The 25,500-nt window shown below is 44.0% G+C and overlaps 1 protein-coding gene across 4 annotated transcripts in view; it reads right to left on the reverse strand.

Moving 5' to 3' along the window:
• Positions 1-333: 333 nt before the first annotated feature.
• The window catches only part of crim1 (cysteine rich transmembrane BMP regulator 1 (chordin-like)), a 34,256-nt gene continuing 9,089 nt past the window's right edge, over positions 334-25,500 (reverse strand). The window contains exons 4-15 of one of the 4 annotated variants that reach the window (XM_034130968.1): positions 21,479-21,721; positions 17,915-18,094; positions 15,616-15,819; positions 14,640-14,768; positions 14,134-14,287; positions 11,458-11,579; positions 8,096-8,314; positions 6,413-6,628; positions 5,085-5,318; positions 4,232-4,354; positions 3,718-3,896; positions 334-2,704 (exon numbers count right to left, since the gene is read on the reverse strand). In XM_034130968.1, the coding sequence (XP_033986859.1) occupies positions 2,522-2,704; positions 3,718-3,896; positions 4,232-4,354; positions 5,085-5,318; positions 6,413-6,628; positions 8,096-8,314; positions 11,458-11,579; positions 14,134-14,287; positions 14,640-14,768; positions 15,616-15,819; positions 17,915-18,094; positions 21,479-21,721 (2,186 nt within the window). In that variant the 3' untranslated portion in view covers positions 334-2,521. The remainder of the gene's footprint in view (positions 2,705-3,717; positions 3,897-4,231; positions 4,355-5,084; positions 5,319-6,412; positions 6,629-8,095; positions 8,315-11,457; positions 11,580-14,133; positions 14,288-14,639; positions 14,769-15,615; positions 15,820-17,914; positions 18,095-21,478; positions 21,722-25,500) is intronic. The other 3 variants (XM_034131046.1, XM_034131189.1, XM_034131122.1) reach the window with 3 other exon arrangements.

Below are 25,500 nucleotides of genomic sequence, written 5' to 3' on the forward strand. Positions count from 1 at the left end.
CAGGCCTGCATGTCTTCTCCGGGCTTTTATTAGCCCATTGGATAGATGAGAGGGCTACTTGCTTTTTCGCTTGTATTCAAATCTCAAAGGACCCCCCTCAGAAACAACCTACCGCCACTAAACACATCTGCAAATGCTACCTGATAAGAGAACAGGAGAGAACGATCAGATTTAAAGACATTAAGAGAAGACAGTCCCATTTGGGACAGAACTCGAGCACCAGATGTGAATATGAGTGAGGTTAAGAACCACTAACAGATACCATCTTGAATGACATCACTGCACTGGCATCGCTGGGGGATTGTTCCTCTAAATGTCATTTGCACGGGACACTTTGGTTCACACTTTTATTTTTCAAAATAAGTGTAAATGTTACAGTTCATCTAGGAAACATATTTACAGGTTTTGCAACAGTGAAATAAATAAGGTTGTATAGAATATAGCAGATAGAAATGGTAAATAGTCTACATTGTACAGCAGCTTTGGCTACCAAAAGTTCATTTTCCAAAAAAAAAAGACAATCTCAAACTATAGTTTAGTATTAATAAATAAAGCTATGTGAAAAAATAAATAAGGTACTCTTCTGTCCTACTAATTTAAACTACTTTTTTTTTTTTTTACACATAGAAGAACAAAGAATTGCGTAAGCTTTTACAGTCACCTCTTCTTTTTAAAGCACATGGTCATGATTCAAACAGACACAAATCTACCGAGTTACTAAAACACTTCAATATAAATTGGTCTCCAACCAATTTTGGCATCAGAAAGGTCTTTGTATTGAGAAATTGGCAAAGGATTGAGAACTCTGATCCAAAACCTTTTCCTATGAAACCCAGGTTTGTTTTCGTAATGCTTCTCAGTTTCTATCCTCTCCCCGTTCTGATCACATTGGTACAGAGCCTGTAGCTGCAACAGCATGTTCACTTGAGTGGTTTAACATCTCAGAGGGCTTAATATGCCTATCAAATCCCTGATTAGGAATTTTATCCCTACAAGAATCCTGCAGGGAGCTTTCTAAAAAAGAAAAAGAAAAAAGAAACACTGGCTCCAAAGAAAGTGCTACGTCTCTTTAACACGCTCTGTAATGTGTGCCCTTGGGTAGCGTTACTAGAGAGCTCCGCTTACACTCTTCCACATCACATAATTCACTTGTATTTGAAGATGATGGGAATCATCTGTGACGCTGTACAACAATATCTGCTCATCTTAATAATGGGTGAATATATTACCGTTTTTAAGTTCCTGGATATGGGTTTACACAGTAACTAAATGAAATGAGATATGCATTAAGGCTATAGAATTAAGGCTTTAAAATGAATCATCAACATTCGGTGTGAGCAGAAGCTCCACACAGCTGTGAAGGAAGTTTATGAAGCGAGGCATGATATCAAAGACATTCCTCATAGGTCCAGATGAAGCGTCTGGCACCGCTATTCACTCAATAAAATGACATTCTTCCTGGATGAACATCATTACACTTTGCAATTTTAATAATGATGAAGTACGACTGAGTCCTTCTGGATGAGACAGAGTGGAAAGATGAAGGCGACTTGCTACCGTTTTGCAGATACGTTTTGCAGAAGGAGTTCACAAATTCCCTTTCTGAGAATTGTGGTTTGTAGTTTTATGAATGGAATGACTCGGGTCATACGAAGGTAGAAACAAAAGGCTATTACTTTGGAAGCGTGTCCTTCCTGAACTTGATCGCAGGAATGTTTAGACTGGCATCTTCGAAATGTTTCAATCTGGCCCCGCCGAGACACCCATAATAAAAACGAGAGGTGGCCAAGAACAACACTAAAACTAGTACAAATACTGTAGAAATATACAAAAACTAAGATGGAAACCACACATTGTAAAGCAGGGGGTTTGGATCTGTGGGTCTATATAAAGCCTGTTGACTTTTTATGATTTGGCTGCTGAACCCAATTTGATCCAACTGGATTATCAGTTCCTTTGGCCTCCCTGCTGAAGAAAATTATTACATCCATGAAGCATTGCTGGGGGGGGGCATCATCCTCGAAAACCTTCCTTTTAACTACAGCCCAAGCCCCTCTCCTAAAGCTTTTTAATGCTCCTCTTATTGCCTCAGAGTTTCAGTTTCAAAGGAGGCAATAATAAGCATTAATATTACAATGTTCACAGTCAAAGTCTGATTGTGAGGGAGGAGCCTCTGGCCGCCTCCCTCTCTGTTTTAAAGCCCGGAGTGGCTGTGTCCTTTATATGTCCATCATATGTCCATCATATGTCCATCCACCTCCCAGCATCCCACTCCACCACAACGATCCAAACACAGAAGAATATGGACACAAATTGAAAAGAAGCATAGGTCACTTGCTTTGTCTCTTGTAGAGCGTCCTCAGTTTCACAGACAAAAGGGTAGAAAGACAAGGCGGCGGCGGCGGCACCCAAGGTGTGTGTGTGCACTGTTGCACTCATCACCATGGAAACAGCAGTAAGAGAGAGTGGGAGGTGTCGGACAGCTCTGATCTGCAGAGTTTCAGAGGTGTTTCTTTGTCTTTTAGCGCCAGTCGTTGCTCAGCTTGGCCCTGGGGATGGTCATCTTGTCCCCACAGGTGGAGCTCATTTCTGGAGAGAAGTGGATGATGCCACAGTCGTTCTTCACATTCTGAAACTTGTTCTCCTTGGAGGGCTCCATGTAGACCACTGAGTTCTTGTTGACGTGCTTCTTGAGGATCACCGTCTAAGCAGGAAAAGGTGAAAGAACATAATCCCTTGTTAGTTTGAAGATATCATTCAGGTCTTAACAGCTAGATGAAAATGTACTCATTTTTGTCGACTTGTATGAAATGGCTCCTGTATGACGTAGTTAAGAGTTGCCCAACCTTGCAAAGCGTTCTACTGCCAAAATACTACATTTTTACACAGAATTTAACTTATGAATTTCTGAGTTATTTCTTGAAAATGTACTAGTTTAAGTTTATAGAATTTCCATTTATTGACTCCATCATGGATGAATTTAATCTCTGCGTAGTTTAAAAGGGGCCCTTTTTGTTTTTTTGGGGTTTACCCTTCCCTGTCGTGTGTAGTTTATAAAAGGGTCTGCAGAGGTTAAAATCCCCTCCAGAGGGAGTTTCTTCCCCCCCACCTTTGTTTAACTCTGCGACATAGTGACATCACTACATTACACTCGCCTCTTCTATTGGCTAGCGCTTCAACACATTGTACGTGATAGGCTAAGGTGCAGGACATTTCTAAGTGAATGATCAATCACAACAGAGCTGGCCAGCTAACCAATCAGAGCAGACTGGGCTCATGCAGTATTAGAAAGACAAAGACCTTTTTGAACATTAAAGTATGTAAACACAGTAGAGTCACAAAATACACATTTTGAAACCTGAAAATAAGCATATCGGGGCCCCTTTAAACCTAGAATGACTCTCATACTTTAGATTATACTCTCTGACAAATTTCAATTTTCTGACACAAACTAATTTCATGGTAGAGTCGTAGATTTTATGATAGACATGACCTTGTTCCACTTTAAGGTACAGCGCGAGGGGAAACTACATTAATCCTACATGTCGTGGCAGCTTTAGCACTAGTTGTAGCAGAAGCTGGAAGATCACAGGAAAACTCCCTGTGACCCATCTGCACATTAACACTGTTATTTAAACGAGGGAGCCTGTGTCATTTAGCACCATTTTAAGCCTTCAAAACAAGCCGATTTATGTGATCGACTGATACACTTCTCACCTTCTTTGGTGCACTGTAGCAGGACATCTGCACCCACTTCTTTTTCTTGTTGATGAGTAATGCCACCACGAGGAAGATGATGATGGCGAGGAGGAGGCCTGCAAGAATCCAGGCTGCTGATTGGTAGATGACAGCCATCTCTGTTTGGCTGGGGTAGTTCTCGCCCAAAACCGGCTCATCTGTGGGACAAATTACAAAATGGAAATTGAGAACAGATTATGTCTTTGGCTAAAATCCCTGCTCATTACCTAACAATGAAAAATGAACACTTGGTGTCTCATGTTTAGCCAATGTCCATTTGTCACTAGTGTTTTATTTCAGCATCAAAGCACAATTATGAAATCTATAATTTACACTTATCAAGGCATCTCAAACACCCTTTATTAGCATAAATATGTGCAGGGATTGGCAGGGAGAGTACAAACAATGGCACCAATAACTAGGATATGGTTACAACTACTATCAAAATGAATATACAGAGGAGGGAGTGTGGAGTTATCCAATGAGCAGGTACCTGTATAAGCAATGATGGGTGGCACAGTGACAGTGGTTATCCACACTCTACTCTCCATTGTAGTAGGTGTTGTTGTCTTCGGGCCATTGGTGGACAACATCACCGGAACTGACGTTGTAGCTTCTGTTAAGGAGTAAAACCATTAATATTATTGACGCTGACATTCTAGACAAACATTTCCAACTGCGCGTGAGTGTATAAACTCCCCGGTGTCTCACTGATAAGCTGTGTTTATATGAATTGTCCCCTTAACTTCCACTGTACCTCTTTGTGGAGGCATTACGTAAAAAGCTCTGTTTTCCACAGGGTGAATAACAAAAACAAAGGGCAGAGAAACGGCCACATCAGGCTGAACAATGGGAGCCTATGCCGAGGTTTTCCTCTATAGGAAAAGCTGACATGGAGCTTTGCCTTCCTGTGCCGCCACAGAGAGAGTGTCGCGGTCCGATTCAGCCGGGGACAGGAAACACGTGTGAATGTGCGGATGCCCGAGGAATGTTTTTGCTTGGAGTGGACCGTGTGTGTATGTCACATGGAATGTTGTTGCGAATGATGGTGTTTGCCCATGCAGCGCCAGAGTGGCTGTGTCTAACGAACAAACACATACACATTCAGTCTGGAAACAGGCATTGCCTCAGTTACACCCTCTTTTTGACATGTAGCATTTTGAATTATAACTTTCCCAACAGCAGGCTGTGCCTTGTTAAAGTGGTACCACTTATTGTAAAAGAAAAGGCTGGTTGGAATTGCACAACATTTGAAGTTTGTGGAAGTCTTACATAAACTACCTTTAGAATTCAAAATTATGTTTATTTTTAGTGGGCTGAAACAAAGACTCTTTAATGAGACACACCTAAATACTCACCGAGACAGTGTGGGCAGCACTGGCCCTTGCGTAACACAGGCACCCTGCAGTTGGCGGCGGGACAGTGCTGAGAGAAACACTGAATGGTGCCGTTGTTGCAGGTGCAGCTGGTGCAGGCGTTGGCCTTCCAGGAGTCCCCGGCCAGCAGCACGTCTCCATCGCTGGTTATACAGTACTCCAGCTGGCTGGTGTTCACCGGCAGCAAGGGGCTCTGCGTCTCCTCTGAGGATGCACAAAAGCATAAATAGAGTTAATAACGACAATAGACAAAAGGCTCAAATGTAAAACATATGGCTGTGTCCTATGTTATGCTTAATGACCTGGCAGTGCAAAGTTATAGCCTCAGATTAGCTTGTGGAGAATCGCCATTTTCAAAGAAAGAAACCTAATTTTGTCTGAGTTATAAATAATTGCTCCTAGAGAGGCCTGGTTCTACATGGCTCCTGATTTATTCCAGACGTATAACATCTCAATCCACTAACAATATTGAGCTTTTAGGGCCGAGATAAGATGCTTTACTGTACGTTAAACACAAACACAAGTGACTCCATATGTCAGATGTCAGTTCAGTCGGAGGCCTTATCCCCCGCGGCCTTCGCACGACCAAAGACTTTAGTTAGCATGTGCACACTGCACTACTCTATTGTACACATACATCATAGGGCCTGTCAGTGAGATGTGTATTATTCCCACATTCCTGGTGACCAAGCCCATACATATATCAAAGGCTGGCCTCTGACAATCTGCTTTTGTGAAGGGGAGATGCAGCGATAAGGCGGGCCGGCATTCTCAAGGAGCAGCTCTCAGGCGCAGTCATGCATTGCTGATTTGTGGGCCTCATGCTTGGGAGTGCTTGGGATATGTTGATTCTAAGTCTATGAGAAGAGGCTTCAGTGTTTGGGTACTGTTGTAAATAAAATATGCGTGTGGTTTTTTGCGCTTTCACCTTGACATTTTTGTCAAAGTGTATTCCCATAACCAGACAAATACCACAGATCTACTCAGAATAGTTACATTCTTGCCCCTCCAGCTATAAGGGGAGTTGGATGAACCTCCGGTGTGGGCCACAGTCCACATGTGCTGCTGCCTGCCTGCAGGATCACTATGTAAACCCAACCAGTCCTGGCTAGTTTCTTTATGAGTCTGTGTGCTTGACATAAAACTGCCCCGACAAAGTGCAACATGCAAGACCTTCAAAAACCACATGCTGATAGCACATCCAAAACAGATTTTAAACTTCCCGTCCCACTACCCCAACTCGTGACTCCTGCTGAGTGTTATCTGAAATGACCCCCGTAGCTTTTTTTTAATATTACCTTCGCATATGTGGCAACAGGTGTCCTTGTTCCTAACCGGTGCCTGGCAGAGAGCCGGGGGACACACTTCAGTGTCGCACAGCACACGTCCCTTCCTGCAGGTGCATCGTGTGCACTCGTCCAGGTTCCACGTCTCCCCCTCCACATAAAACTCCCCCCCAGGTGCTCTGCACACCACCATGTCCATCCCTTCTGGCTGACCGCTGCCTGACTCATCTACAAAAAGGGAAGGACCAAAAGGAAGCAGTCATGTGTGTGCTATCAAATTCAAACATTCATTTAGGCCATTACAATAACTGCTGCAGGATGAAGTGAAGCAACCATCTTGAAAGAGAAAACGGAGTCATAGGTTACTGGAATAAAGATGCATGGGAGGCCGCTTTCCATTAAAAAAGAAGCCGTGGGCAATTTAGGGTGGTGTCAAAGTTGTGTTTTGACACTAGTTTAGTTGAAAACATCTTTCTGTCCAGCAGAGTAGCAGACATCTGTGAAGAGTTAGCCTGTTGTCCCCTGACTGCAAAGTGTGTGTAGCTTCTGAAAGTTGTAGACATTCTTTCACTCCTAAATATTTGAACAGCCAACTGAGTCACTCCTCCATAAATACCCCGCATGAGTTGGAGGGTTGTGGATAAAAAAACGTGTGGGTGTGGATTAGTGTGCTTTCCATTCAGAGAGACAGACAGAGACTGTATGTTTGAGAGTTTAAGTGGCCAACAAGTCTAAAGCCTGAAAGATCCAAAGCTGTTAAATGAACTGTACACTGGGACTGTACACGGTTTGTGTGTGTGTGTGTGTGTGTGTGTGTGTGTGTGTGTGTGTGTGTGTGTGTGTGTGTGTGTGTGTGTGTGTGTGTGTGTGTGTGTGTTAATTACACTTATATTTATAAGTAATTGGTTGTCTAAGTGAGTCCTAGAAATGTTAACAAATGTCACATATTATAAGTTGCTACATGTGGAGCCTTGATTCAGTGTATTGGTGATGGCTTTACAAAAATCTAAAAGAAAACTACAAACAAACCACTGTCTTTGATAGAGAGTAGTTTCCAAATGAGGAAAAGATCATAAAAGATCCTTCCAGCTGATTAAAAACTTGGGTGTCATTTTGGTATTTTTGACCATCAATTACTGGTTTTGAACCACACATGATTGATTAAACACAAAAACAGGGACTTGTTACAGACTTGTTAAAATGTTCCACAAATCTTCAAAAAATCGGAGTTTATTCCAAATTAATGTATTGTATAGGCATGCAAACAAAAAGTCATAGTATTGTACGTTCTAAAAATATGAATCAAAGTAGTATGCCATAAAAATGTACAAAAAGTAATAGATACAATGTAATACAGTTTCAGCAAAATATACATTATAGTATGACATCATTCATAAAAATATCACAAAAGTCATAGTATAGTATTCAATGAAACATTTCATTGAAAAAAGTCGGGCATAAAAAATAATGAAAATAAATCTCATTGTACAGCATTCATTTCCTAGTCATTGAGTCATAGGAAATGTCGGAAAACAATAATAGAATCAAAAATCCTTATAACCTAATTACCAACAGGAATAATGGCCAAAACCACAAATAAGATTTACAGTTATAATATCCAGGAATAAACCTTTAAAACCAATATCATCTCTTACAACTTGATAATGAATAAAGTAACATAGGAATTGCACATACCTTCACATGTAGGACAACACTGGTCCGGCCTCACCACGGGACTAGAGCAGCTGGGCACGCTGCAGGATATGAGCACACACATCTCCCTTCCTGAGTGGCAGTAGCAGTCCCGACAGCCGTCGTGCCAGCCGTCCCCCTCCTCGTACCTGTTCCCATTGGAGGTGAGGCAATAACTGGGCATCGGGGCCAGGGCAGTGGTGCTTGGGAAGTGGCTACTTTCTAGGGACACAAACATGAAAAGCACAAAAACTTGTTGACTTGTGGAAAAGCTTTGCAAAATTACAGAAAGCTACATAGCCTGCTATGGCTCAGGGATCCTGTAAATCTGCTGTGGAAATTTCATTAAGTACATTTATGATTCACAGTAAAAAGAGCCAGTATTATTGTCTTAGGTCCAATTTCATTCATTCAGTGAGAGCTAAGTGGGTTTGGTTCTGTTAAGGAATAATCCTTCTAGATATCTAACCTTTTGCTCTGTGACGTTTTATGATCTACTCTAAGGAAAGGCATTGGTGCCATATGTGTTGTTACCAGTTTGTGACCGGTCAACTTGTCTGGCACAAATGGTAATTGTTGTGAGAACGCTGAGGCACTTCTTTATCGGTGTTTGTGGACTCTAAGGTGTGAAATCTTTGAGGCCATAAGTGTCGGACGCAAGTGATTCAGTGTTCCCAGCTGTTTAGTCTACTCCCTCAGAGATGTTGATTTCTCTCTGTGAACCCGTTAAAAGGTCTAACATAGAGAGAGGCTCTTCAGAATTGACGTGGCAACTCTCCCGTGAAGTCAGACCCTCTGACTCGTGATGTGAATCCTCCGGCCGATACTCTGAATAAACCCATCAGTGTTTGACATCAAAGCTCCAACTCTCACCGTGTCTCTTTCCTGAGCATTGCTACACAGAGGTTTCCTCCACAGGTTCCATAAACTGGAACATTCACAAATCAAGGATATTTCATCTTTCTTTATTGTGTATTTATGTCCATATAACCAGCTTATAGAGCTTTATAAATATCCAACAATTTGTAACTGACAAAAAACGTAAAAGTTGTAGCTGAGTGACACATTGTTAGCCCTTATAAAAGGGCCTAGGTTGCCAGTACCTGGGCCCCAGCATGGGTGTATGATTCCACTGAGATCAGGAACAAACACACTGAACCGTACAATGATGCAGAGTTCAAGCAGATGTTTTATTTCTTTCTCCTCTTCCATTTAAATCTTTAAAACACACAAACTTTTTTTGGAAGTATATATTTGTGTTTCCTACCCCTGAATATTTCAACAGTCCACAGAGATCCTGATTCAAGAGTTTCAAACAGCAGGTAAACAGCACTTTATAGGTCTGTGTGTGTCACTGTGTTTGTGGAGCAATGCACTGATCACCTCACCATACAGGTAGGCCACAAGTATATTTTAAGCGAATATATTTATAATACAGATAAACTGGAAAAATAAACACACCGCATAAATATCACCTCTGCTTTTAACTTAAGGGTTGGGGGAATCTAATTAGAGTTGCACACACAGCCCCCTGGATAAAAATAAACACCAATAAGAACTAAAACAAGCAAACAAAGACTCCTCAGCAGAGCAGCAGAAGGTCACAGGAAATCAAAGCTGCAGCTTAGTGGCAGAAATTCAACTCTGCTTACAGAGCTCTCCTATCTCCTTCCATCTGCTACCCTTTACACCGCTTACAGTTAAGACCTTGTGGTGGAACTGTAGCTGTGGATCAGGAGCCAACTCTTGATCTATAACTCTTAAGAAGTACCTATGATGAATGTATCAGGGATTATCAATCCTCCATTGATGCACTGACTGTTTGTTTGATTTGTTATGTACCTTTCATTTATGGATTTTGGGCTGAGACTAAAAAGGTTCATCCTCTGAATGAGCTCAGGTGTAGTTAGAAATCGTTAATCATTATTAATATCCTCCTGGGTAAAACCAAAAACAACTTTCCTGGGTATCACGCAGTGTACTAGGAAAGGTTACTGACAATATAATGTACTACCTAGAACTGATTCACTTTAAAGGGGACCTATCATGCAAAATGCACTTTTGTACGTCTTTTACACATGAATATGTGTCCCCGGTGTTCCAGGGAACTCACCAAGTGTCAGAAAACACAACCCTCTCTATTTTCCTCCATACCCAAATCTCTAAAAAAGGGGCTGCAACGGATCTGATAAAAACTGATCCAGATTTGAACACTGTCCTGACGTCAGGACGGTGGCGCTACGGCTATTGGGCCAACTCCACCAATCAGGAGGAGACAGCCACGGCCATTGCCGTTCGAAAGCGCTGGAGACGCTGTAGTACATATGCCAGGCCTGTAGGTGGTGCTGTTCTCACAGAATCAGCCCTTGCTAAAACAGAGCTAAAAAATTTCAAATTGAGCAAAATGAGGCATGGCTAAAATGCATGATCTGTTTGGTATTTTGAAAAAGAAAAAGTATAAATATGCCTTATATAGGTATGGTCCTACACTATATTATTCAAATATAGCATGATAGGTCCACTTTAAATAATTGGGTGCAGAATGAAAATACCTAAGAGCGCATCTGAAAAACAAAGAGAAAGAGCCGATGTACTTAATTCCTTCAGCTTGGTTAAGTGAGTAGCAAACAGAGAACGGTTATAAGGGGACACTTTTCAAACTTCGATGACATGGCAAGGGCATATAACAAATTAACAGTTTCCTATCCGACTGTACAATAAAGTGTATTCTATTGTATATAACTGTGGGGGAAACTTCTGTGTAGCAATGCAGTGGGAGTCACCGACTCAGGAAGGAGACACGGGATAGAGCTGGAGCTTTGATGTCAAACACTGATGGTTTATTAGGAGCTTCGGCCGGAGAATTCACAAAACAAGTCCAAGAGCCAGAGGTTCTGACTTCACGGGAGAGTTGCCACGTCAATTCTGAAGAGCCTCTCTCTATGCTAGACCTTTTAACTGGTTCACAGAGAGTAATCAACATCTCTGAGGGAGTAGACTAAACAGCTGGGAACACTGAATCACTTGCGTCCGACACTTATGGCCTCAAAGATTTCACACCTTAAGAGTCCACAAACACCGATAAGGAAGTGCCTCAGCGTTCTCACAACAATTACCATTTGTGCCCGAGAGTTGACCGGTCACAAACTGGTGACAACAACACATATGGCACCAAGGCCTTTCCTTAAAGGAGATAACAGACGTCAGAGTAGATCATAAAACGTCACAGAGCAAAAGGTTAGATATCTAGAAGAATTATTCTTTAACAATAACAATGTGTGATGAAAGCATCAGTGTCATTATCCCCACATTGTTATCCCATTATTGATATCAAGGTGAAAGGGGAAAGAGGTATTGTCACCTACCTTTACACATGCAGATGGAGCAGCCCTTCCTGTTATGGCGATATCCCTCACTGCAGTGCTTGTCACAGGTGAAGGGGGGACACTTGACACAGCGACACATCTCACAGCCATGCTTGTTCCTCCTGCGGAGCGATACACATACACACTATGAAGCAACCACATGGGAAAAACTCAATTACTGGAATAGCAGATCAGGAAGTAAACCATACCCCTCCCATGGAGCTATTTTAAAGATCACGTTGCGACGGATATTGTCTCTAGATGAACAGAGGTCTGGTATTGTGATTGAGTGAAACCCAGATGCTCAAGTCTGGTATAATCAACATCTGGACCTGCTTTGCCCTCGCTATATTAGCCGCCTTTGAAGAAGGCCAAATAAAAAGGCCGACATGTGACATCCCTGTTGTTTGCACATCATACCGACCCAGAGACTCTGGAAGGAGAAATCTAAAGCCAATTCAGATGCTTTCAATTCACCCTGCTGCCATCCTTATAGCTCCAGAAGCCTTTGGCGGACACATAAGAGCAGCAGAGATAAGGGCTAATGCAGGCACGTTGATTGCTAAGTACAGAAAAAAGACAAAAATAGAGGGCTATGGCCTTCTGAATGCACTGCCCCATTTGCTGCTGCAAAAGTGCACACTTCCCAGCTGTTGGCTCATAAAGCATTCTCTTATCTTATCTAAAAGAGATGTCCTCACAAACAAAGAAAGAGCTGTATGAAGTGCTGAGGCTGTAAGTAGGCTGTTTGGATCCAATTACCTGCCTAATGAAACATTGATGGGCTGCAGGTTGCTAAATTGTGAAAAACACAGATGAAAAAAGGAGCAGTATCTACACACTTATCTCGTTCTATAGACACCCTCTTTATCTCACACCCTCAGCCTCACCCAGCTAGCATCCCTCTCTCGTGTCTGGGTAAGTGATGATACCCAGCAGTGGCCTCATTAGGCATGGTTAATGACTCTATTAATCTTCATATGCCAAGGCAGCATAAAAAAAAAGACCCCTCCAACCCACAGACGGTGCCGTGTCCCATGAAGAGCACGAGCATCTCCAGCTCTGCAAACACAGGAGCCTATCTATGCTGAAGCAGCAATAACAGCCATTGAAACAACATTGCGAGGGCTCGGCCAGTGCCTCACTGTACAAATACAGAGACACAGAGTGCTGCGACCTTAGAGCGGGGCTTTGTTTAAAGATGGTGTGTGGAATGCCAAGCAGCGCTCTGGGCTCCAGGGGGATCGAGGGGCTTGGGGAGGCACCGGAGGCCCCGGGGCCCTGGGACTGCTGGCTCGGCACAATTTCCAGTGTGCAGCAACTGTGATGACCAGAATCCTTCATTTCATGGCCTGTGAGGTCACAGCGATGATTTTGAGCAATGAAGGATTGAAAACTTTATTCGTAAAACGTGCCCTGAGAATGCCCTTCATCTGGAGCGTAAACAGTGTTTAGCTCAGTTACACTCAGTTTACATTCAGCCTGCTTTGGGATATGTACATTACAGTACTCCTGGGATGTCATCAATAAAACAAGCATGAACACAGAGATCCTCTATGCCTTTTGTTTCTTTGTGGTGGCTGCATGCAGCGGTCCTGTGTGAGGAGGCAGATCTTGATTGTAAGGCTGGCAAGCTCTCAGAGGATTTCAGACTTCTGAGGCAAGACCTAAACAGCTGCTTATGAAGGATAAAGCCAGGACTTCCTGCTCTTCTTTTCCCCACAGAGTCCCCCCTCTCCCCTCCTCTGGTGTCTCTGAGCAGACATATCGGGCTCCTCTTGCACCGTGGCTCCACAGAGCGTGGTTGAGATACCCGAAAGAATCCTAACTGTATACGTTTAATGAAGGCCGCTTTTGTCCCGATGCGTTTTTGATCGTTGTTTTGAGACAGAAAGATGATTTATGAATTGAGAGTGGTGCCTGGGGAATGACCGGCCCGGTAGAGAGAGCACTTCCAGATGTTCGATCGAGTTAACTGGGATTAGAACGATTAGTTGCGTGGGGCTGAGAGGCTGGCGAGGACCTCACAGTGAATTACTCGCACACAAACACAGATTTATAGACCTGGGAATGACCACCAAGGTAGGCACTTTGATCTTGGATGCCAAACTACTTTTTATATTGGCCTGCTCTGCTGCCTTTTGCTTCTGGGCATCACTTAATAATACAAGAATTTAATTTGTTATTCAACCATACTAATTTAATTACAGGAGGTGACTAAGGGAACATTTTTCCTGACACTGATCAGCTCTTACTTACTCAACAGAATGTCTAAACATTCCTATACATTTAGATTTATCTGATGAGCATGTGTTAGAAAAGTGTGAAGTTGGGCAGATATGGAGTTTTAATGGAATTAAAAATGTTGCATCCTAAAGAGGTTTTCAAATCAAGCTTCATCGTCATATATCATGATTTCAGCTTTGTAAAAGAAGGGGAAATCCTCAATTTAAATAAAGTAAGTAATCAGATAAATAACCTTCTTTTTTTATCAGCTTGATGCTCCCAAACTGGAAAGTACACGTTTTAACAGTCAGCATTAGAATGAAAATGACATGTGTGTTTATACACGCTGAAAAAGACATATATGTGTTTATACACGCTGAAAACACAGCTGACAAATGAGTGTATTCAGTTTTGGGGATGAAAACCCACTGGGTCACTCGGTGTACTTACACATATCCATAGGGGCAGGTCTTGGTGCAGGTCAAAGGTCGGCACTTGGGCACGGGAATGGAGCACTCGCACACCTCACAGTCAAAATCGTCCCTCTTGTACCCCATTGGGCATTGCAGGGAACAGTATTTTCCCAGGTCAGGGCAGGAGTCATCTGAAAGAGTTGAGGGAGAGGTCATGTGATCATGGGCACAACAATCCATCACAAGGCAAAGACATGAGTTTCGATGGGGCTGATCACAGGAACATTCTTGTGACTTTGCAAGGACTGCAGCCATGTACGCAAATAAGCCGTCACAATGATCAACATGTCTTTGGCAGCCTGCTTGACAGGAACAGATTGTTTTGACATCAGCATGAGCAAACAGGTAAATACAACACTGTTTGTCCAGCACTTTAATGCAAGAAGCAGCATGTCAGAAATGCATCACATTCACGCTTCTGCAAGTCAGTCTGTGAAACGTTAACCCTTTAGGTCGAACATAAAGCCAGGAAAGTGAACTTACTGTTGAGACACTGGCAGAGCAGACATCCATTTGTGTCTTGTTGGAAGCCGTAGGGGCAGTCGCTCACTGACAGGGAGCAGTTTTCCAGGGGGGGGCATAGCAAGGGGCTAACTGTTTCGTAAGAAGGCTCTGGGGAACATAAGAGACGATGGAGGGTAAGAGCTTTGCATGAGAGCAACAGAATACAGCAACAAACAACAAAATGGGATTTATTTTATGACTTTCTATTTTTTTTTATATGCGTGTGTGTTTGCTAGGATCCCCTCAGGTGTTCTACCTCACCGATGCCGTTTGTGCCAACTGTAATAGCTACCTATTTACACTGCTCTTATTTTGAAGAAAACAGTGATTACAGATAAATGTAGAGCAATTACACCAGGGTGGGTCGCACAGTAAGGGGGATTATACCTCTTTGTCTTATTGTGTGGAGCTGTCTCCCATTAATAAGTTGGATTTGTCTAAAGAGCATGTTTTAGTTCTGGGACTACCAGTGGAGACAATAAAGTGTCCCCTGGACTGAAGTTAGACAGACTGATTCAGGGCCAGCTTTATTGTGAATCCACAAAAAGGATGAAGATACAGTAGTTTGGAGCACACACACACACACGGCACCATGGCTATTCCCGTCAAACCCCTCTTGCCACGTTCGGTGGGGGGAGCAGCCCAACGAGCTGTAACTAATTACGCTCACAAAAAAAAGATCCACTTCAATTATGCAGCCTTCTGCGTTAAAAGCACGCACACACAGGTGGGTCTCATTTCGGCGGGCAAGGGTAATAAAGGAACACAAAGAACCCTGCAGCTTGAAGAATGCTCCGTGGCCTCCCCTTTAATGAGCCCATGCCGACACGGCCTCTACAGCAAAGCTGCGGGGCCACAGGAGCCCCCGACATGCAGTATGGGGGCTCAAGCTTACCTCATACAGATATGAGTAATGTGTTTGATAAATACAGAAGAGCAGCACTGATCTCTATACCTTCACAGAAGGGACAGCACTCTCCAGGGATCTTGACCGGATACTGGCAGCTCTGTTTGCAGGCCATGGCCGTGCAGTGCGGCTCTCCGTCCACACACTGGCAGAAGGTGCAGTCGTCCTCCTTCCACTGCTCCTCGTGGGCCCGCAGCTTGTTATTCACCCAGCAACTGGCCTTAGTGCTGTCCATCGGGAATAATTCCACATCTGAGAGGAGACACGGACACATTGTGGGTTGTAAAACAAAGTGAGAGAAGTGGAGAATCTTTGATGTGATTCTCCGCAGAGTCACGTGTATAGTTTGGTTTGGCTACCATGAATTTAATTTAAACCCTAAACTACAGTCCAATATAACTTACATCCTCTACTGTAATTGAATTAGCAGAGTGAGAGCAGAGCTGAAGGAAGCAGGATACTCCATGAGGGAGCTAACAAGATATGGAAACTGGCTTGTTACCCAGAGCGTTGAATTTAGATGACATATCTACATTTATAAGTGGGGAGAGGCCCCTGGCTTTGCGACAACATACATATGGATTTAAGTTCAAATGAGACACACAAGTTATAGGGTATCGCCGTGTCGTCCTGGGAGAGATTTGATCATGGGAAACACAGCAAGGGTGATGACGTCCATAGCTGCTAGTCCCCACAGTGTCCACTCACCTCTTGGCTAAGAGCTTGAACTCATCCACGTTTCAAGCCGTGACCCTTCAGGGCAAAGGCTAGGTCAGCGTTTGATACATTTTAGTCTGAAGCAAAGAGAGCACTTTGTGTCGAAAGCTACATTTTCCAATCTGTAGCCATTAGTCCTAAGTGGGAACCATATAGTTGTGGGGAGTTTAAAAGCCAATTTGGGAAGCTATTGTGCACAGCTTCGGGTGATGTATGATGCCTGAGCCCGCCTCGGGGAGCATTTTGTTCATTCACTATAAACAGTATTTTTTTACACTGTTTATTTGATACACAGGCAGGTTAGAAATAGGTCTCAGCATTTTCTCTGTGGGAAACAAAAGTGTGGTTATATTTGTATGGTGCCTTACTGAATTAGTTTCAGAGGGGGCTGCTAATTATGCAAAAGGCGTCCTATTTGCCCAATCAGATCCCAGTTGAGATGTTGCTGCTGAGGTTCTGTCCATGTGGCTGTGACTAACCTGCGTAGGATCTCGTTTGACCTCAATTCACCCATGGCCGAATATTAGAATGCAATATTCACTTATCTTTTTGCTTTTTTTGGGGTCTCCACCAACTCGTGAAAAAAAAAAAATCTCTTAAAACAGCACTATGTTTACCAGCTAGGAACAAACTTTGTCTGATGTCTGTTATCTGAAATGCTGAAAACAGTTACCTGCTGTTACTGACGGGAGTGGTAAGAATGATCCATAACCAAAACACTAAACTGAAAGACACCAAAGCGTCCAGTGATAACTCTCTCTAGGTTTATCATTACAACAAATCCCTCAACTTTACAAATACTGATCTGACCTACCGTAGGAAACATTGATTAGTATATATTTAAATACAATCCCACCAGGTAAACACAACCCCCTAATCCAGATTAACAGCATTACAGGGAACTTCTCGCAGTGAGCCATGCAGTAAGTAAGAGCAGCTTTCCATAAGTAAAAGATGAAAGCATTCCATACCATCTAAACGCCTACATATTCCAGGTGTAGCTCCAACACTGACCTAACACGATCTCCACCGTGGTCTTGATCTTTGTCTTCGTCCATCGCTCTCATGCGCCCGATCAACTGCAGCCAAGCGGGAAGAAGCTAACACTGGCTACTATCTCTATCCGTTGGCTCCTAGCAGACTGTAATGTGGTTGCCATATGCGCTGCAACCCTGTTTTTTTTTTAACAAGTGCACATATCAGAGCTCTTTACCTGGCTTTGAACACATGTGTTTTGCAATTGGGTCCCCCCCATTAAGCGTGATCCAGATATTACAAAGCCGAGCGGTACACTCTAAAAGAAGGTTTTTATGTAAGTCTCCCAGGTAGAAATGAACCCCTGGCTGGGTTTCTAGTGAGCGTCTTGTTTGCCAGGTATGTTAACAACTGTGGAAACTTGTTATATGAGGAAGCCGCTAAGTTATGGGTCACTAGAGGTTAGTGTCTGGCATGTTGGACTTTGATATCACCTCTTCCTCTCCTGCATCTACTTTCCAGTCAGCCAGAGGCCTTCCCATCAATGCCACATCACCTCGAACGCATTTATAAAACAGGAACTTAGTGAAACCTTTGGCAAATCTAACAATTCATTTGATGTTACTTAACAAAATACCAAGGTAAACGCATGTACCTATGCAGACAGGGCAACACTCGCCCTCAGGAACGTAGAAGTTTTCACAGTCCAGCTCAGCGCACTCTGCCTTGGAGCAGAAGGAGATTCCTCCCCGGCACTGACACAGCCAGCAGGGGTCCATGCGGTACACCTCTCCCTCGGAAAAATCCTTCCCGTTGTGGACACACTTCGGGGAAACTGAGGAGAAGAACAGGGAAAAGAGGCATCAGACAGCTGCTTAGACTGAACACCATGTGGGGAGGATAACGCTAAACACACTTCGTCAGGTGTCCATCACATTTGGTGAAGATTAAGACAAGGACTTTCTTCTCGTGACTTTATGAGAAAATAATTCCGTTTTCAAATACAAAATGTCAAAATTGATCTATGAGACACTAGCCCAACTGTATACAATCAATTCCAGCTCCATAAACACATTCATTCATTTTCTGCTATTGACGGAAATGTTTATCTGAACCAAATGGTGCTGAGGCAGACACTGAGGGTAAGCCTGTGGGGTGGAATGGCATTCATCAGACAATGGAGCCAAGTCCATGAGTAGGAATTTCACAAGGACCTACGAAGTCCTGAAAAGGCGTCAAACGCTTGCGGAGGAGAGTAAAAGAAAACTGCAGTGGGTCTGAGACTCTGGCAGAATCTGGGCTTAGGGTACTGGTGGCAGGTGGAGTAAATCAATGCTCTGGCCTGCATTCCCCAAAAGCATCTAAGCCCTTGGCTGTGTTCCCTTTACTATGAAATACAATGAGCTTAGCTAAGGTCCGGCCTAGTAAAAACCAGAATACGTTCACAGTTGGCGCTTAAAGTGTCCATGCCTAAATGTGCATGCATTACTACTTTGAACAAATCTTGAGTCATCATTTTCCACAAATTGAAACTAATACGATCATTCATTCAAAACAAATGGTGGTTGTTTAGTAGCCAAAGGGAGCAGGAAGATTACAGCATGACATCTCAATGGTAAAACCAGATTACAGCATGACATCTCAATGGTAAAACCAGATTACACATTCAAATGTACCACAGTGGTTTGGGTGGCTCGAAGTTCTTAGATCTGAACAAACCACACAGCAACCTTTCATCAAACCCAGTCCAACATTAGGGGAGTGAGGCAATATGGTTATGTAAGACTCCAGACTCATTGAGGAGTAGCTACGCTAGTTAGGCGAGTAAATGCATTGCACAGATGCAAGCAGATGTGGGGCCAGCGGTTTCTATAAATGAGAGGCGGAGGTTACAGCGGCATCTGTACGCCATACCTTTGAGTGCAGACTTAAAGCGTCTGCACCGATGACCCCATGCCTCCAGACAAGCAGCACTGCACCCTAATACAAAGCAGGTGGGCTGAGTGAGTTGAAAGTAGAGCAGAGATTTGTTCATCTTTCATTTCCATTCTCCTCCACTTTTTTCCTCTTTTCCCCCTTCTCCTTCTCTCTCTGCCGGTCTGCGTTGCGTGCAGCAAAACCAAGCATAGAAAATACAATAAGCACTTTAGCTGGCCGAAATCAAAAGGCACGGCACCGTTTTTTAACGCTCACAGAAGCAATAGGAAGTCACATGAGGGGACGCTCACATGTGATTTCCGCAGTGTTTGTTAATGGTAATCCCTAAAACAACTTGCGGCACAGAGTCTAAATTCCAGTCATGCTTTGTGATGTTTAGTCTTCTCTAAATTGAGATGAGGATTGGATGTGGAGATGGATGGGTCATAAAACAATGACCCTTAGCAAGTCTAAATAATTTACAATAGACTGTCACACTGGGGCTTCTTGTGGTTTAGAGGCGAATTAAGCAAAACCACTGTGGGAAAAATTATATTCCCAGAGATTAATACTAATGTGATTTATTACAAATAACTTTGCAGTTTTGATCGGGTAATAAAATAAAATCGAATTATAGAAATACGAGTTAGATTGTGAGACCAAAACAATGATTCTTCACTGTCTCTCTAGTTGTATTTAACACAAACACAAGCTGAGTAGTGAGAACTGTGAGTGTGGTGATCTCAGCCTCGTTGCTCAACACCAGATGCAGGGCTCACTGCAGGGGACATATGCCATTTATTTTTCAGATAGAGTGTTGATTAATGTTAGACCACAGCTAAACAGGACCAAACAGGACCCTCTGTAACATCAGACGACATCAGGTCAGCACTGCGCTGCCAGGTCTGGTCTTCCACCCAGATACAGCCACTGCCCAGCCACCAGTGGAAAGAGTCTATCATCAACGGAGGCCAAAACACACAGGTGGGCTTTATTGTCACAGCACATACTGACCCTGACTAAATATGAGCCCCTCAGCCAAGAGGGCAATGGAAACAAGTTAATCAGTCGAAGCCTGACACGCAGAGACAATGGGGGGCCGGGTTATAGTCTGTAACATTAGAGGTTAAGTATGGTATTTGAAAGCAAATTACAGTAGCCTTTATAATGTATAAGACACAGTATTTGCAGCCAGTGCTGTGGGGGGCAAATGAAGGACCTGGACGGTGTCTAGGGGGGCCCAGTGTGTGTCCTTGTCCATTTCCCTGTCTCTGTCTGTGGATCTTTCTGGCACGGCACGCAGTCATGCAGGCCTAATGGATGGTATGGGCAGCACAAAAGGCATCAAGCCCCAGGCCCAAAGAGCAGCAGACACTTGTTATCAAAACACTGATCCCATGGCCCCCACGGCTGCCATTCAGCCCCCGCCGGCCTGCCGGACTTGATTACCCTCCCTACTGGCAGACTGGAGCACATAAAAAGCATTCCCATCAATGAACTGTTGAACCTTTTCCCTTTGGACGTGTGACCAGACAGGAACCCTTTGACACTGCACTTCTGTTGAGCAAATTCGTAGCCTAAGCACTTTTCTGGTCACTGAGCTCGTTAAGTCCATTAATTCCGGGACACAGCACTCATTTATGCATGTGGAGGGGCCAGAATGGGAATTTGTTCTGTTGGTAAAACAGTGAATATTTGTTGGGAGCGAGTAAACAGACCAATACCACAGGTCCCCTCCCTGCCTTCCTGATGCTCCTGGCTGCCTCTGGGTCAGAGAGCTGAGGTTTCTCCGGATCAGAATCTGGTTTATTTCCAAGTATCTTTTTATATGCAAGGAATTATCTTGGGGGTTTCGAACATACAGTAAGCATAGTAAGATATTGATATGGGATGACCATCTGAATTGAGCATTTTCTGTAGGCCTATGTTTCCCTCTAGGTAAGACATGGCTAAAAGAGTATATTTCCGATCAGCCATCTGCTTTAAAAGACCCATTATTTTTCATATCTCTACAGGCAATAGAAATACTGGTGGATACACCCCCTGCAAATATGTCTTTGAACCATAGTCTCAGCCCTGGGAGGCATCGGCCGAGCCTGATAAACAGCCCAACAGTAATTATCCAATCAGCAGCTTTCCTTTTCATCTGTGGACCTTTGGTCAGCAGGGAGGAAAGCCTTACTCTGAGGAAAATAATTGCTTCCTCAAAGGCGATGAGACTCACACCGACTGTGCCATTGCTACCCCCCAGTTGGAGGCCAATCGAAGCGGAGTGTACAGCGTGCAGTTCAGTGCAAATCACCTTTCTGGCACTCAAAGACATCACAGCAGTCTCCCGGCTGGCCGCTGGCCTCGCTGAGCGGCACGGCGCGCTGTCCGCTCGGGCACTGGGGCTTGGGGCAGGCGTGGAGATCACAGGTGCACGTGGGCGGTATGGAGGGGCAGCAACCAGAAGGGGGCGTGTAACTCTTGGTCAGAACTGAACCCTTGGGGCAGGAGGGCACCTGCAGATCAGGACACGTCACCCCAGCACACCTCAGCTCCTCTGAAACACACAGAGATTGTGCACGTTCATGTTTAGATACATAAAGTAAAGCTAAAAAGAGACAGACAATCTGTAACACCACCTTTAACTGTACCAGACTCTGACAGTGCCCACTCTGTTCTCCTAGAGGAAAGGAGTTTTTTTTCTGTTCTTACACGTGTGTGCACATGTGTGTGAACGATCCTGGTCGTGTCAGTCGAGCCACTTAATCTCAGCGCTACTCGTGTTACGGTGTAAAGGCTGAGTTCACACAGCCACCCAACACAAACTCTGTGCACAGATCAGATCCCCACTTCAGTCCGTGACAGCTTCACAGTATCCTGTCAGAGAAGTGAGAGCGGCGCTCTAGACACGACAAGGCTCTCTCTGCGTATCCTGTCTGCGGGCCTCTGATCCCACCCAGCCAGTTGCAATCCAAACAGCCCCTCACTCACTAAAACCAGCCATTAATACCAGCCAACCTTCAACAGAGCTTTTCCTCTTGCCAGTTTAGATTCTCCCCTCGCTTAGCATACCAGGATGTGTTTGTCTTTTCATTTGCCAGAGCCAACATAATTGCTCTGATACCCCTTGTTAAAGGGGAAAGAGTTGCGGGGGTACTGGAAATCTGGGCAAGGGGCTCAGGGGTGTATTTTGGAGCCAGTTCAGGAAAAGAAAAGTGGAGCGCCCCTCTGTACCGCCATTGTATGAGAACAGTAGCTACCTTACAAAGATTGGATTACCCAAACCAAAGGGACGTGTTTATTTTGGTTCTCAGTGTCACTGTAATGTATACAGTGCAGCAAGCAGAAGACAAGGATTGGAGAGAGCAGAATCACGTCCTGTCTTACAATTGTCAAACATTGAGTAATTTCCAAGATCCCCTGCTGAAAGCACAGTAAATACACACTTTGACAGCTGAGAGTGAGAGTGTGAAGGCAGCACTAACCAGTGCAAAAATGATGGATGAGAAAGAGGAAAATCCAGCAATCTAGTTTAATCATCGCTGACTTTTAAAGGAGAAAATATGTCAACAAATGACTGCCTTAAGAGAAAATTAAATAAAGTCATTCATGATTTAGTTATGAGTAATCCTTAACAATCATTGCATGCATATCGTTTTTGAGGAGAGGGATTGATATATAGGCTGAGGTTACATAACAGGGCTTGGGGTTTTGGCCATGTTTCCAGAAGCTGATTTTATTGATGGGCTTCCCAGACTGGCGCTGGCTCCCGGCGCAACAAGAGTCTCTCAGAGGATGTGCCTCATCTCTGACATTTGAAGACCTGTAAATTGATCCCTCTAGGTTTTCCCACAAGATGGGGGAAACTGAACTGTTGAGCAGTTCAGGGTGCAGACTTCTGATCCTCTGATAATGATTCTGCTCAGTCCTCAACCCCAGAGTCGGACCTCTGAATCATACTGTATACTCTCAACCGTTCCTAATACTCTGCCGACAGTGCAACTAAGACGTTTTTGATGTCTGCCTGACGTAGAATAAACAAGGAGGAAAGGGGCTGTATGACTGTGACTGCTGTATTATGCTGAGTGTGGGCAACATTTCTGACGGATGAAATTGAGGATAAGGGAAACTTTGAATTTTTCTGGCTCCAGATAAATAGAGCCGGAGTGTGAGGTATCTGTACTGTACTGTTTACCCAAGCAACCTGGGAACAGTGAGGACCGCCACAAAGCTCTCATTGATAAACTTTGTAGCTGAATAGTGTCATAGAAAATGAGGGAAAACCCCCAAATTAAGGGAGGCTCCAACCCTTTTAACGGTTTTTGGCCTCATTCCTAAGCTTGAGTTAAATAAACTTCAGTTGGAAGTGCCGATTGGTGAATGTTTTACTTCCAATAACGTCTAACTATGTCTGCCGCTGCTCAGTTGAAGACTGGTTTTGCATATGAAAACCTCACACTGTTTTAAGCCATTGAAAGGATCTTCCACGGAGTTCTGCGATGAAAAAAAACAAAACACTTTTGGGCATTGTATGTGTACCAGAGAAGGCTGATTACTCCTTCAGTGGTGATAATGACTAGGGTGAGAGTGCGCTGAGAAAAGCAGCTGGCAGACACACCATTGTTATTCAAATGAATAGAATTGTATCCATCCGTGGAAATGGTCCAGCCCTTGCAGGTCCAATTAATATAATGTTCTAGCTGGCCCATTCATGAGCATAACAGGCAGACAAAGAGGAGAGAAAAAGTCAGCAGCGAAAGGATTTCATCCTGTGCTGTTTTTGTTCTATCTCGCTGCATAAATAGCTTTAATTAGAGAGTCAGCGACCAAAGGACCAATCTTCGCATCACAATGGTGGCCATACTCCAGCCCACACAAACGTAAAAGGCCTGATTTGCTATGCTCGATAAATTCACTGTAGATGAGGCAACATATGCTCATATAAAACTGTAAGATAACAAAGAATAGAAAACCTTTGACCTCAATTCACAACCTGCTACAACTTAGACACACATACAGACACACACACACACCTGGCACGGGTCTGGAGGAGGTGGGATGCGGAAATTGCTTCATTACCACATAATGGTCTCTTTTGTTAACAATGCATATTTTTGGCATCTCAGCAGTTAATTGAAGAAAGAAAAACACCTCATATCTAAATGGGTTTTTCTGCTTCTCATGCCCTGGTACAAGGAGCACAGTCTTCCCCCAAACCAGTGCGGCTGGGCCAGGCAGAGGAGGCTGTGTTGACAGCCTGAGTTTACTCATGGAAAAAGCTCACAATGTGAGTTCTGTTCACCGGCTGACTTTGGAAGCAAGTCAGTGGAGAACAAAGCTGTCTCAGTCCAGCCGCCCTCCGTGGGTTTTTTGGTCTGTCCTCAGGTTTTATAAAGTTGCTCCGCAAAAAAGGACACATCAGGGCCGTCTCTCACTTAAAGCTGCGGGAGCCTGGCCCGCTGCCCACCAGCAGTTTAACTGAGAAAGTCCGCATTGTGCCCTGTTTGTATCAGAGGGTGTGAGTCAATGTGTGAGGACGCGAAGCAGGTCTGGGAGGGGGTCTGGGTCACTTGGTGGGAACTTCACACCATGGTCAGAAGCTTGAGGTAGACGGGCGTAGGCACGCAGCAGCCGGCAGGCCTGCATGCCTCACTCTCTCACTCTTTGGCTAAATATTTGCAGATGAAAAACGTGATCTCAGTGTCCCGGGTAACGCTGCTCACAGCTGTGAATGACCGTGTTTGGGTGATGTAATGAGTATGTCCACACGTAGGTGCACATTTGCACATAGATTTTTCAAGTGTTTGTGTGTTAGCACAGCAAGTGCACATTCCATTGAAACACACCCTTCCCTTGCCGTCAGATGGCCAATAAGATTAGGCCACTGACAGAGAGCGCTAGGGACTTCTATCTAACGGGCCTGTCCTTTAGAGATCAACACCACGCATGGTCAATCGTTATATCAGGCACAAAATGCATCTGAAAAGGCTGAGTATACTCTGCTCCAGGGTACTCAACATAATGCACTGCTAAACATAAGTGAACAGTCACATGTACTGTCACTACACTATACCTCAAGATGAAATGACTGTATAGGAGACCTGGGGGTAGACAGCTGCTGGACAAATTGTTAACGAGTTGAGCTATGTATGGATTGGACCATATGGATGTTATGCCTTTCAGGGAAAGGAATGGCTGATAATGGATGAAATGTGCTTGGGAACTAAAGGAGTTGGCTTCCGCTGCAGTTGGGCTGTCTTTGATTTGTTGATGGTCATGGTTGGGTCTGGGGTTTTAAGTCTAGATTTTGTGAATGAAGTGAGGGTTTGAGCGAGA

Source organism: Trematomus bernacchii, unplaced genomic scaffold (assembly GCF_902827165.1).
Source record: "Trematomus bernacchii unplaced genomic scaffold, fTreBer1.1, whole genome shotgun sequence".
Taxonomy (NCBI): Eukaryota; Metazoa; Chordata; class Actinopteri; order Perciformes; family Nototheniidae; genus Trematomus; species Trematomus bernacchii.